Source organism: Tenrec ecaudatus, chromosome 16 (genome assembly GCF_050624435.1).
Source record: "Tenrec ecaudatus isolate mTenEca1 chromosome 16, mTenEca1.hap1, whole genome shotgun sequence".
In the NCBI taxonomy this organism is placed as follows: domain Eukaryota; kingdom Metazoa; phylum Chordata; class Mammalia; order Afrosoricida; family Tenrecidae; genus Tenrec; species Tenrec ecaudatus.
Genome location: NC_134545.1, coordinates 41,409,442 through 41,423,596, shown reverse-complemented (window position 1 = coordinate 41,423,596; position 14,155 = coordinate 41,409,442). Strand labels below are relative to the sequence as shown.

Here is a 14,155-nt window from a genome sequence, read left to right as displayed (position 1 = left end):
TTGGCAGCTTGACCCCACCCAACCATGCCATGGAAGACAGTTCTGATAATGGGTGTTTGCCAAAATTACCACTAAGAAAACCCGATGGAGTAGTTCTGCTTGCTAACTTGATGGCAGAGTTGGTTTTTGTTTTGTTTGGGTGAGACTTTGAGACACCACTCATATTCTGCTCGCCAACAGCCTCTCGCCTAAGAGCTCTGGCATTCCCTGGGTGGAGCGGCTAGAACCTACTAGCATGTATGTTCCACGAGAGGAGGGGCCTTTTCTTAATCTCCTTTGGGTCCTAGGAGCAGGGATTATCTGGTGCCCCATAAGTTGGGCCTTTAAAATATATATTGAATGTACTGGCAGTCTCTGCTAGGAGCTGCACACTCAATGGGTTAAATCTCCTGGAATGCAGCTGCCAACAATTTACCTTTCTTTCCAGAGTTTTTCCATTGAACTTAGTGTTATTTCCATTATTTTCCTTCCATCTTCAGTACTCTCCATCACTACTCTTTTACATAAACTCTTGAAACTATCATGATAGTCAAGTTTATGCACTGTATCCTTGTATATATACTATTACTCAGTTGGAAAGCTCTTTTCCATCTGTGCAAATGCGTCCTATTTTTCAAGGACAAGGTCAGTCTGCATCTCCTGCATGGCTCAGTCCGAGCTTCTTCTGTGAGGTCAAGCGCTCTCGGGCTGTAAGCGCTGCCCTTGTCGAACATCTGCTGATGATCAGCCCGAAGGCGAAGGGGAGATGTTCAGCTTGTTCCGCACGGTGGCTTCGCTGGCCCCCACTTGGTCTCCAGTCTCGGTCAGCTACATGTCACTCAGGATTGCAATGGTGCCTCTGGAGATCTTCGTGGTGATGCCCAAAGCCTGGAATAAGGGGGTCTTTTGGGACTCTTCTGGGTCAGTACAGTCACCTCACACAGGGCATTGGCAGCAGCACTAGTAGCATGTGGTGAACACAAACCCCATGTTCCCCCAGAGAGGAGGCAATGGGTTCTCCAGAGCTGGGCTGTTCTCCAAGTGCCCTCGGCTCTCCGTGCACATCAAGCTTCAAGATGTCCTTCGGCACCTCGGCCTTTCCGCAGAGGGGCATGCAGATCTCCTGCATCGGCTTGGAGCCCACATTGTCCATTCCCATGATGAAGCATTTGGGATGATCAGCTGACAGTTGAAGGACTTTAAGGAAGTAGTGGACTTCCAGGTGCCCTGTCTGACCTGGGTATCATGGTGGCCCGTCAGCGACTGCCACGCGGGGTTTAAAGACGTTATCACCCTTGGCAAGAGAAGCTGTTCGAATGTTTGACGAAGGCTGTGTCTCATCCCACACTCTGTGCACAGGACAGTAAAAGGACCCCAGGAAAGGCGAGACCACCCAAAGATGTTGGTTGACTTCTTGAGCTGCCACAGAAGAGAATGGGAAATGAGGAATTCTGGTGACCGTGCATTCCAGCCGCACCGTATCCCAAGGAGCGCAGCATAGGATCTATGTGCGGTCTGCTGTAAATCAAGTCGCTTTAAAGACAGGACCCCGGGCGGAGGTCGGGGTCAGTGGTTACAGGACGAGCATGGGACCCAAGTCCAGTTTCCTTTTTTCTCCCTCTATTCCATTTACATAACTGAGCAGAAGGACCTGTGATCTTCATTTTTCAGAGCTGATTCTGAAAGGGTTCACAGAAAGAATAAGTATACAGTTTTTCAATGTTGTGAAGGCAACTGGTCTTTTGAAATGTGTAGGAACACTTGCTTCTAGTTCAAACATTAGGCTAGACAGCAATAGAAATTCCCATGCCATTTTTCCAAAGTTGCCATAATATAATAATTATACTTCAAATGAGTGTTTGATCAAAAATGTAAAATAGAGCAAAAACCTTCCCCTGCTGCTACTCTGTAAGCCTCCAAGTTTAGAAGTAAGAAATAGATGATAAATGGGTAGCCGGTGGCAAAGGAAGAAATCCCCAAGAGGCTTGTGTTGTTCATTTTCTCAAAGGGTAATCAAGTACCGAGTGATTCAGTTAGCATACTCTTAGATCCCTGAGGCCTGAAAAAATTAGTGTCCCACCAAGAACCATTTGGAGCCCTCTTGAGATATTAACCGACTTAAGCCTCTGTGCCTCTTGGAGCTTTGGAACAACAGCCTAAATATGGTGATTATTAATCTCTGAATGATTGCCACAGTGATATTAATAGTGCTTAAGGGAGCTCTTGCTGTATGTAGAACATTCAATCACTGTGGCGGACACAGCCCAGGTCCAGCACTGTAATCTGGTTATTTTTATGACATCAGCATCATTTGTAATGCGCTTTACAAATTAAACCCTCATCTGAGAGCCCTGGGCAAAAGATGCAAAATTAACTCTTGTTTGGACTCTGAGTCCATCGTCCGAAATTCAAAGTTTGCTCGGCTCAGGAGTGTTCTAGGAAAGATAGAGGTGTGTGACCGGGACAGAATGATGTCCTCCACTGGGAAAAGATGCTACTGATGATAGTCATACTTTTCAAGGTCAAGATCAGAGGTCTGGGCCAAATTAGAAGTTTCCAGAGATAAGCATCATTCTAGAAAGGATTCTATTCACATTCCCATGGCTTGAGGAAGGAATGAACTGTCATGTCACCAAGAAATCCTGACCCATTCAAAAGCAAGCCTTTAATGTGTTTTGCCAAGGGTAATCACTGGCCATTAGAGTCCTCGCGTCAGTAGAACGAGCGAATCGTGAATCATAAGTGTAGATACAAACTCCTTGTAGGGCTATTAGAGATAAGCCCCCCACATCCCCCCCCCCAACTCCACAGATACTGGGAGAGATAAAGTCTGTCACCTTTGAGATCAGAGCTGTAAATACTGAGCCTTTGTCATCAGTCAGCATTGTCCTTGGTGTATTTCTCAAGATATGAGGGGTAACCACCCCAAAACAGAATCCCCCACAAAGCTGTGTGTTTAAATGTTTTTAAAAACAACCTATCATTTCCAAAGTATTCTCCATTACACTTAATACATTTGTCAAATCCAAAATTCCATTCTTGGAAACATTTCTCAAACTCATCCCCCATTTGTTTCTTCCCCTCTCCAGATCATCAAATCACTGTCCTTTTCGTCTCTCTTTATTCACGGAAACAAAAAGAAGTTGCATAGAGCAAGGACAGGTGAGTAACGTGCATGGGGCAAGAGAAGCATGCTTCCCCCGCCCCCCCAAACTGGCACACTAAGATGGCTGCATAAGCAGGTGCATTGTCGTGGTGGCAAAAGCAGCATCCCTTCTGCCGCAAATCAGGCCTTTTTTGTCGCATGCTGTGATGTAATCTTTTCAGAATCTCTAAATAGAAAGGTTGCTTAACAGTCAGACCTGCTCGAATGAATCCCAAATACACTATGAGTCAGCATCAGTGGTGTCTCAGTTCCTAAGACCATCGGAAATATGTGTTTTCTGATGGTCTTAGGCAACCCCTGTGAAAGGACCGTTCAACCCCCAAAAGGGTCACAACTCACAGGTTGAGAACCACTGGTCAACATTTTGTCCCTTTGGAAACTTGCCCAACATTCAGAATGAGCTTTGTCATCAATCAACATTTCACCTTTTTTGAAACAAGAAAACCACTGGTACATGAGTTTTCCCCATAGCACTGTCCTTGTAAGCTGTGTTGAACATCGTAACAGTTTCTATGGCACTTTCCTGAGCAGGAAACAAAACTTCACAGCTGCACACTACTGTTCTCTTAAATTGGCCATCATAAAAAAATGAGGTTTGAGTGAACTTGCTTTCATAAAAAAATTCAATGTGACCAGAGAGAACCTTCCCAGGTTACGCCACTGGGTGCACTAACCCAGAGTGAGTTGCTCAATGCTTGGCTAGCAAGAAAAATGTGCACTATGAAAGTTCTGCCCAGTGGAGCTTTTTTCCATTTGGGGGGTGTAGGGGGTAGAGGGGTGGTGGTAACCACTCATATGTTTTTGGTAAACATTGAAAATGTTATCTGATTTATATTCAGAAGCACACATTTGTCTCTGCTCTGATTTTCTTCTTCTTTCACACTTGTCTCTGGTTGAGAGAATAATCAGATTTCAGTGGCCTTACTTTATTTTATTACTAATATAGTTGAACAGATACAAAATATACCCCTCTCTCCAAAAAGTCAAATGAGGTGAGTGGTCTGAACAATAAGATGATATAAAGGCAATTCCTGCTAACCGTACCTCTGAAATATCTCTAGAGCCTACCTGTGCAGTTCCTTCCTAAGCTCTGTGGCCTAAGGCTATATTCCTTAATATGCTTGTCTGCACTATTTCCTTCACAATCCCCATCTCCTACATTTGGTCTCTGCTGTGTAGCGTTGTTTTACACTTCAAACCCCACTCTCCGCTTCAAACCCAATTAATAGAATGGCTGTTAGGTACAGTCGAGTTGGTTCCAACTCATAATGACCTTTTGTACAGGAGAACCAAGCACCACCCAGTCCTGCACCAGCCTCACAATTTTCTTATGTTTGAGCCCATTGTTGCAGCCACTGTGTCAGTCCATCTTGTCAAGGACCTTCCTCTTTTTCCCTGCCCCTCTACTTCACCAAGTATGATGTCCTATTTCCAGGGATTGGTCTCTTCTGATAGCATGTCCAAATTTTATGTGACCAAGACTCACCATCTTTGCTTCTACACAGCATCTGGCTGGAGTTCATCTGAGCCAGATTCGTTTGCTGTTTTGGCAGTCCATGGCACTGACAATATTCTTCTCCAGTACCACAATCCAACGCATGCATTCTTCTTCAGTCTTCATGATCCAATGTCCAACTGTCATGCGTCTGTGGAAATGTAAATGCCATGGCTTGGGCCAAGCACTCCTTAGGCCTCAAATTAACATCCTTGCTTTTCAACACTTTAAAGAGATCCTTTGCAGCAAATTTATTGAATATAATGTGTTGGTTGAGCTCTTGATTGCTGCTTCCATGAGTATAGACTGTGGATCCAAACAAGGCGAATTGCTTGGGTCCAGGACGAATTCCTTGACAGCTTCCATCCTTTTCCTGTTTATCATGGTGTTCTCTACTGGTCCAGTTGCAAAGATTTTGGTTTTCCTTAGACTGAGCCATAATCCATAATCTTCAACAGCAAGTGCTTCAAGTCTTTGTCTACAGATGGGCTCTGGGTCTCCACTCCAACTGCCCATTCCTACACTCTCCTCACATTTTTGTAGCCATTGTGTTAATTAATCTCATTAGGGGTCTTCCTATTTTTCCCTGGCCTTCTACTTTACTAAGCACAACATCCTTCGTCAGCGATGGGTCCCTTTGGATAACACCCTCGGTACAGGAGAGGAAGCTTCATCATCAGGCTTCTAAGGTACAGTCTGGCTGTAGTCTTCCAAAACAGGGCTGTTCCTTCCTCTCGCAGTCCGTGCAGATTTGGTATGCTTCACTAACACCATAATTCAAAGGCATTGTCTCGTTTTCATTCTTCCTTATTCATTGGCAAGCTTTGCATGAATACAAGGTAATTAAAATACCATAGCTTGGGTCAGACAAACATTAGTCTTCAAAGTGACATCTTGATACTTTATGCGTTTTCATATTGTTTAATTTTTACAATGAACATCTTTTGATTCAATAATTAGAGAAACAATAAAGTTATTTGCATTTAAAAATGCTCAGGAATCTGTTTAATCATTAATCGCTGTATTAAAGGACATCTAAAATCAGTCTTTTATCACAGCTGCTTACTTCACTGAGGTTTAAGTAAGTGTCCTTTCACTTTCAAGTCTGCGAGCCATAGAACTGCCCAAAGCTCAGCAAATTACTGGGTGTCCACTCGTCTCTTTAACAGACTTAATGTTCGGGATAGAATCTGCTTGGCCCTTCAGAAGTCCCTGAGCGGGACAGAGGGTGAACAGACTTGACTGCTAATCAAAAGGTACGGGCTCGAGTCCACCAGAGGTAATCTTTCAGAAAAGGTCCAATGTCTCCTTCCGTAGAACAAGAAGAAAGAGCTGTGGTAAGCACTGTGGGGCACAGTTCTACCCTGACAGTCAGGAGGACATCTGACTCCACAGGAACTAGTTTTTGGTTACCTTACTATTTAAAGAATGGCCCTCATGCCGGCTGTATAAAGCTAATTTACTTCTTTCATCTGTGTTTTCTTTGTTATTCTGTTCTCTTGGGTTTCCTTTCTGCGGCCTCTCGGCCTCTCAGTCCTTTAAAGTTTCCCTTTCTCTTCACAAGCTTATCTGCTCTGTTTCTCTCAGCACTTAGAAAAGCGAAGCAGCCAAGAAACAGCTACTGCAAATCACTTGTTTAAATTGGATCTTCAAGACCGTCATCTATCTCCAGGGGCCACAGATTAACAGAGATCCACTATAGGAAAAAGCCAAAATAAGTTTCCTTCAGGATAATTATGTGGCTACACGCTCTTTCTTTTAAGACTTGAAACAACACAGTCAGGCCCATGCTGAGCCATGTTGGCCCCTCCCCAGAAGAAGGTAATACAGAGGACAACACTGAAGATATAGTCCAGGGAGAGAGGCAGGTCTGTCTAGACCACCCAGGAGTGAACTAAGAGGGAGAGGGAGAGAGCCCACTAAGCCCTAGGGAAGACATCCCTGCTGATAGAAGCCAGTGCATAAGAGGACCATAGGTCAGGCCCCACCAGGAGACACAACGTTCCCTGGCTTACCCATAGTGCTACAGGGGACAGCACTGGAGACACTGTGCAGAGAGCATGCCCCGTCTGCCCCGTGCACAGCAGGGTGGAACTCAAAGGAAGTGCAACGGAGCAGCAAAGGGAGCAAAGTAACCAAATCCCCAAGTAATTCTGAAAATAGACTTCTGACTTGCAGGACAGGACTTTTCACCTCATCAGACCTGATCAGAAAACAGACATAAGGGTCAGCAGACAGACGTGGAACTACGTATTAGGGTTTTTTTTCCCCCCCTCTGGTTCTGTTTTGTTTATTTGTTGTTTTTATGTTTTGTTTTTTGTTTCTGTTTGTTTTTCTTTTGCCCTCTGTCTGTCTATATAAGATAGGCAGGATGAACAATCCTGAGGATAAATCTATGGGACTGGTGGTTCTGGGGGAACATGAGAGAGGAGGGGGTGGGAAGGGGGAGTGGGGATCCAACAAACTCGGTGAGGAGGGTGTATAATGCCAAGTGGAGCTTGATCAAGAGCAATGTATCTGAGAGGAAATACTTAGATTGGAATGGAGAGTGAGCATAATACTGGGTGAGCAGGAAGGTGAAAGGAAAGAGAGGAAAGAAATAGGAGGCCAAAACGATTTATAGAGCTATCGCTATAGGCATGTATATATGTCAACATATAGTGAAAGGGATAAAGGCCAGCGTGCAAATATTTATATGATAAGTATTAAGTTAGCAGATGTACTGTGGGCCTGTACTCAAAGTCACCCTGAACACAATAACTCTTTGTTCTGATAACCTGGTACTCTTTAATACTCAACTTCCCGACACAATTGTTTAAGACAAAATGGGTGCATAATCAAATGTGGGGAAGAGAGCAGATGGTGCCCAGCTATCAAAAGGTATGTCTGGGGTTTTAAATGCTTGAAGTCAAACAAGTGACCATCTAACAAAGAAGCAAATAAGCCCACGTGGAACAAGCACACCTGCCTGTGTCATCATGAATTATCAACAGGATCAGGCAAAAGGTATCAGAAGATCCAAAACAAACAACTACATCAATGCAAGAGGGTGGTTAGAGTGGAGAGCCAAAGCCCATCTGTAGAGAATTGGATATCCCCCCAGAAGTGGTATAAGGAAGGGAGGACCAATGTGTAGCATAGCACTGACGAATCACACATCATTCCTCTAGTTGCTGAATACTTCCTCCCCCACCCCACCCTCCTACTACCATGACCCAGTTCTACCTTACAAATCTGGCTAGACCAAAGAACACACATTGGTACAGATAAGAGCTCAGGACACAGGGAATTCAGGACAGATAAACCCCTCAGGAACAGTAATGGGAGTAATGATTCCATGAGGGTCTGGGGGTTCTCAGGAGGGGGAAGGTTGTGAAAGGGGGTGTCCATCCCAAGATTGGATTTAAAAGCCTCCCCTTTGAAGGGGATGAATAGCAGAAATGTGGGTGAAGGGAGACAATGGATAATGTAAGATATGAAATAATAATAACAATATATAATTGATAAGGATTCACAAGAGTGGAAGGGTGGGGGAGGGAGGGGAAAAAGGAGGGGCTGATACTAAGGGCTCAAGTAGAAAATGTTTGGGAAATGATGATGCCAACATATATACAAATATATTCTTGATATAATTGATGTATGGAATGTTATAAGAGCTGTAAGACCACCCCCCAATGAAATTATTTATTTTTAAAAAGGACAAAAAAAGAGTCATGAGGGAATTGTAGAAAATCCCATGCTCTATAAAAACTAAGGCCCCCCTTTCTCAGAAGATCTGAACTTGGCTCTGTACAGAAGGATCCGAGATGAACCAGCCCCTTGGAAAGAGATTGGGCCCAGACACTTCCCCTAAAGCCTTTTTAAAGTCCTTAAAATTAGATCAAGTGTTTTTGTTGTTGTAGTTGTTTGGTTTTTTACTTTTTATTAAGAATTGAGTGAAAGTGTGGAGAGAAGATCATCAGTTTTATATCCAAATTTCCATACACATTGGTTTCATTTCCTTCATAGCAATCCCTGCAATGTGACATCATGTATCCCACTCTTTTCTGTGTTTCCCGTTTCCATTCCTTTTTTGTCCCCAACCCTTCTCAACTTTGTTTTTTGTTTGTTTTTGTAAATGCTATCCTTTTGATTTCATATGACTGATTATTCTAAGGTATGCATACTTCATTAATGGTATTGCCCCCCTTATTGAACTATCAATTTGGGGGGTGAAAATTGAACCATGTGGGTGAGTTCATTTCTAGAATTAAGGATGACTAAAGACCCTAGCCTGGGGGTTCCATTAGGATCTGTCTGAGCAGTGAGCTTGGTTTCTTCATCCTGTTCCACGTGTTTCTCTCACCCCATCCAGGACCTTCTACAAGGATCCCTTTCGAAGCAGGTGGTAGTGGTGCCTGTAATCAATCTAGTTCTTCTCCGGGTTATGGAATGATCCAGGGGATGGCAAAGACAACACTTACACTTTATCCTCGATTGTGGGCTATAGCACACAGCGTATAGTTTCCAGGGAGGCACTGACTCATTTTTTTTCTGTTAAGGGGGAAGTGGGCCAAATAAATTTTGGAACCTATGATATAGAATATTGTTTTTGTGAACTGTGTTATGCCAATTGATTTTGGTGTTCCTTGAGACTGCGGTCCTGAGTCATCCACACGACCCAACCATCACCAAGCCAGTGAGCAATTCATTCCATCGAGGAGTTCAGTTATGTCTAATTAGTGCTCACAACTTTCCCCCGTGTGCTTCATCCTTCCCTGAATATGTTTCCGCTTCTTGTATGCCCGGGGCTCCTTTTTTGTCCATTGCATAGAATATAACATTTACTAAATATTGATAACATTATAGAGTACTATTAAAAAGAAGAGTGTTTGATGCTAATACCAGGGTATAGAATGTGAAGGGTAGAAAGACACACTATTAAAGACGTCGATGACATCAGATGTTCTGTTGTAAATTTGGCTAGTTGACGGTAAATTTACCTCATAAGTTTCAAAGAGATGAATAATTTGGAAGGGGAAATCAATTTGGAGTTGAAACAAAAAAAAAAATCACAGGTAACACCCACAGAGGAAAGTCAATGATTGGTTTACACTTGGAGATGTCAGTTTGCAGAAAGGCTCAGCCTCCATTGCTGGGAAAGCAGTGCAGAATCCAAGCCCTCAAAGATGCAGGTACCCTAACTTCAATTAACAAAATTCAGAGGTGTTCTGTACTGAAGCGTTTCTCAAGCACATTAGGGCCAACAAGAAAGGAAATGTAGCAGTGAGCTTCTTAAGTGTAATTTCCTGTAGGAGAAATTCATGGCCTGGACTTACTCTCTATTAGAGTGTGTCCAAGCTCTTCCTATTAGTTTATTCATCATGATGGCCCTGGTTCCAGGCCAGCCCTGCGAGCCAGCAGGTCATCAGGAAAGGGACCCTCAGGGGGATTTTTCTGCACCCCCCCCCGCATTTTTGAGATCATAACACAGTTAGAAGCAGCAATGGTATCTGCAGTGGAAGGTTGTTAGCTTTTTCCCAAAAGGCAATTCACAGAGAAACCCCGGGGGCTACGATGGATATAAAAAGAACATCTAAAATGTACTTTAAAATGAAATGATTTTCTGTTTGCCATATGAGGTTTGTGATTGCCTGGCAAAGAGCATTGCTTCTATTGCTTTTACGGCCAGATTCAATTTCTTATTTAGTGATGTTATAAAGGGGCGATTTGGAACCTGGCCGCAAGGACTTCCCAATCAATGAGCAAACCTATCCCTCATCTGCTGAGTATGTGTCCATGGTTGAACTCAGAGCAACTTGCACCACACCCACATGACACCCTTCACACCTGCCCCGGCCTCTTACATGCACATCAGACTCTCTCGGCCCCACTGTTCCCACAGAGAGCAGCCTCGCATCCAGCTCTGCCACTCCCCAATTCCTGTCTCCAGGCACGATTGCTGCAAGTGGTGGGACCCTAACTTCCTTGTGATGAAAGCAAACACTCCTGATATTTAAAGCCTGGAACGAGGGCTTGAATGAGGGAAATGATGAGGTATAACAATCTTACCTTGTTTTCAGGATATTCAGAAACTGCAAAATTTCTGAAAACTGTATCAGTCTGAGCGCTCTCAAAAATCTCAAACCTGGAAAGGAAACAAAATAGAAATGCTTTTTCAAAAATATATATGAGGTGTTAAATGCTTGCACTGGCCTTTTGGTTTACAGCTACCAGGGACGCATAGCTCTTGCAGCAGATACAATGTCTGGTCATTGAGTGTGCTCTTCCATTCTGATTCTTAGGTAGTATAACCTCAGGTAGCTAAACCGACTAGTTAAAAGTGGCCTGTGAGTGGCCACTGGAAGTGAAGCACTGGTAGAGGGAGCCTAGTTTATTACGGATTCTCCATTGTCATCCTCCAGTTTAAACAGTTGTGTCTAAGTCACCTGATTGTCTGGATGGATTTCATCTCTGAAAAATATTAGGAGTTGTGATAGCTAAGGATAATCCCTGTGCTAAGAACAGATGAAGCACAAGACAATGCTAAGATTAGAAGATGCTAATGGAATGAACGGCTCAAGAGTTAAAAAGGGTCATACCCAAACAGATGAACCGTAATCTCAGAAAGCAAAGAAAAGATGAAACCTACACTAGAAATGGAATGGAGACCAAACCTGTGAATAAAATGTGTACCAAAGAGATGCACAAATACCACTTAGATCGTAAGCATTGGCCAAGGCATAATAGGAAAGAACTTCTTAGATGTGAAGAAAGAACTTAAGATCAGAAGGCAAAAGTAATGACCCAGGCTTAGAAACCAATAACAAAAGAAATCTGAATTTTTTTTCCTTCAACTTTTAAGTATTAAATTAATTGACCTCATGAAAGCAGTGGTGGTGGGTGGGAGGGTATAATTGTCATTAATTAAACTAGCATCCATTTGTTCTCAATAACAATGTGTTAAACAATAACTGAGCTACACTCAGAATTTTGAGAGCCAAGATTTTTATACCCAGTGAAGTGTTTATTCAACTAACGTTAATAAAAAGCTTGGGCAACAAACTTCTGTGTGATATTTAGTTGAAATAGAAGGAGCCCTGTTGGTGTAGGGGCTAAAGCATTGGGTGCTAATGGAAGACTGAAGGTCCTAATCCACAAATTGCTTTGTGGGATGTCTGCCTAGTATTAGGGTTTGTGTCACCAGGATTCTCAGTGTTTTAACAGTTAGGCCTAGTAATCCCAGTCTGGTGTGACGTGACGCAATGTAATTAATCCCATAATGAAATCTGTTGTGCGCAGCAAATCAGTTGTGAAAAGATGAGGGCGGAAGGCAACCCCTTTACTCTGGTCACAACTTTGAAGAAGTTGAAAAGGAGTTTCCTTAGGGATGTGCCCTCCAAACTCACTGCCATGGAGTCAATTCTGAATCATATCGATCCTATAGGACATAGTAAACTGTCCCTGTGTGTTTCTCAGGCTGTCAATATTTATGGGTGGGAGCAGAAAACCTCATCTTTCTCCTGTGGACCTGCTGGTGGTTTCCACTCACTGACTTTGCAGTTATAAGACCGATTCATCACCCTCTACACCACCTGTGGATGCGTCTTTGCCTTGGGCTAAGTCTGCATCCTCCATCTGGCTCAGCAACCTCTAGTTTTTTGGGCTGGAGCCAACAGCCTGCCATCTGGCATCTGGCATGCCGGCTTAGCTTCATGTGCCCTTGCAGGCACATGGCTGATCTGCTCACCTTGCATTCATCCATCCTCTTCTGAAGTCACCCACCTAGGGTGTTCTTACAGATCCAGAGTCCATTGCTCCCCCAAGCTCCACGAACCAGGAGAAATCTCAAGTTTAAGATATGACACATGGGCTTGGAACCTGCCTAGACTTGAGATGGATTTTCTGACTCTGAAACTGAATGAATCATTGTCTTGATCTAAATTTCTGTCTTTCTCTGTCTTTAGAAGGTGTGTGTGTGTGTGTGTGTGTGTGTGTGTGTGTGCGCGCGCACATTGGTTTCGCTTCTAGAGAACCCAGCCTAAGACTGCTCTCCTAAAATCCAAGCCTTAGAAATCCTATGGAGCGTTTCTACATTCTACTTTGCCCTGTATGGTTAGAGAAACATACATGTGTACATAGATACATATGTGTGTATCCATGTATTCAAAGTCTCAGAAAACGTCACTTGCTAAATTTGTGCAAAAAATAACGAAAACATTATTGCTGCTAGGTGCTGTTGAGTCATCTTCAACTCATACCATGTCAATGTACAACAGAGTGGACCACTACCAGGTCCTACCTCATCCCGGTGAGTGCTGCTGAACTTCCGCCCAAGGCTGTAGCCACTGGGAAGCCATATCAGACAAAGTCTGCCATCCTTGCTTCTAAGGAGTATGTTGGCTATAGTTCTTTCAAGATAGATTTGTTTGTTCTTATGGCAGTCCATTACAATTCAGAAGATGAGACGAGTTGGTTAGGAAGTATATTTTTAATCAAATCTGTGCTCTGAGATTTCACCTGACAAAAGTGTGTTGACACCTTTGGGAATATTAAATGATCTAGCCTGAGCTCAGTCTTGGCTAATGGTCACTCTTGCTGGACCTAGACAGAGCCCAGGGTACAGGCTCATACAAGTGGACAAGTGGCAGGGAAATCATACTACCTTTATAATACTATCATTTTTTAACTTATTTCAATGCAATTTAAACTCTCTGAAATAAAATAATTTTTCTAGGGAAATATAAAATGGCTGTAACAGTATTAAGAAGTTGAAACTTGAATGCATAAATAACCACGAATGACATGCCTCTTTTTTTAAAAAAGAAACATTGGTGGGATGGTTGGTGAAGCATTGGGCTACTAACTGCAAGGTCAGCTCTTTCGACCTACTAGCAACTCAGTGAGAGAAAGATGTGACAATATGCTCCCAGAAGGCTTTAAAGACCCGGAAGCCCTAGGGTTTCTCTGTCATACAGGGTCAGTAGGAGTCAGAATCAACTTGGTAACAGTAGGTTTGGTTTTCTGGTTGGTAACAAAAAAATAAAGTAAGTGATGTCAAGTCCAAATAGTTTTGTGAGCGAGTTTCTTTACACCATAAAGAAAGCCTCCCCTTTTCTGTGTTCCAAATGGGTTTAGAACCCTGGCATTACCTGGACACAAGCATCACCTATCGCAGAGACATCATACATTTTTTTTGAAAGGCTTATCTCACTAATGACTGACTATACTAACCCTACATAAAATAATAGCATGCCAAACCTGAACGGTGCGAAAGGATTCATTTGAATGAGTTGTACTGGATGCAGGAGGCTGCCCCGTTGGTTTCTCCCTCCCTCAGAGTGGTTTGCTGATATCTCTAGAGGAATTCCTCTCTGCTAGGAGGATCCAGATGCATCATCCCAGGTACAGAGCTGCCCCAGGGCACCAGCTTCACCATGGCATGAGCTCACTCGGTCCAGTATAGGCCTTTCATTCCTTCGCAGGTGCTATTCCCAATAGCACCTCCCAACAAATGTCTTATGTGCAAACCCCAG

General features: G+C 43.3%; 1 protein-coding gene and 1 pseudogene across 4 annotated transcripts in view; both read right to left on the bottom strand.

The window, feature by feature from the left end:
- Positions 1–14,155, bottom strand: part of KCNMA1 (potassium calcium-activated channel subfamily M alpha 1) — a 992,499-nt gene that overhangs the window by 324,475 nt on the left and 653,869 nt on the right. For all 4 annotated transcript variants that reach the window (XM_075533803.1, XM_075533804.1, XM_075533802.1 and 1 more), the window contains exon 6: positions 10,692–10,767. In XM_075533803.1, the coding sequence (XP_075389918.1) occupies positions 10,692–10,767 (76 nt within the window). The remainder of the gene's footprint in view (positions 1–10,691; positions 10,768–14,155) is intronic.
- Positions 492–6,659, bottom strand: LOC142429523 (putative ribosomal protein uL10-like; annotated as a pseudogene).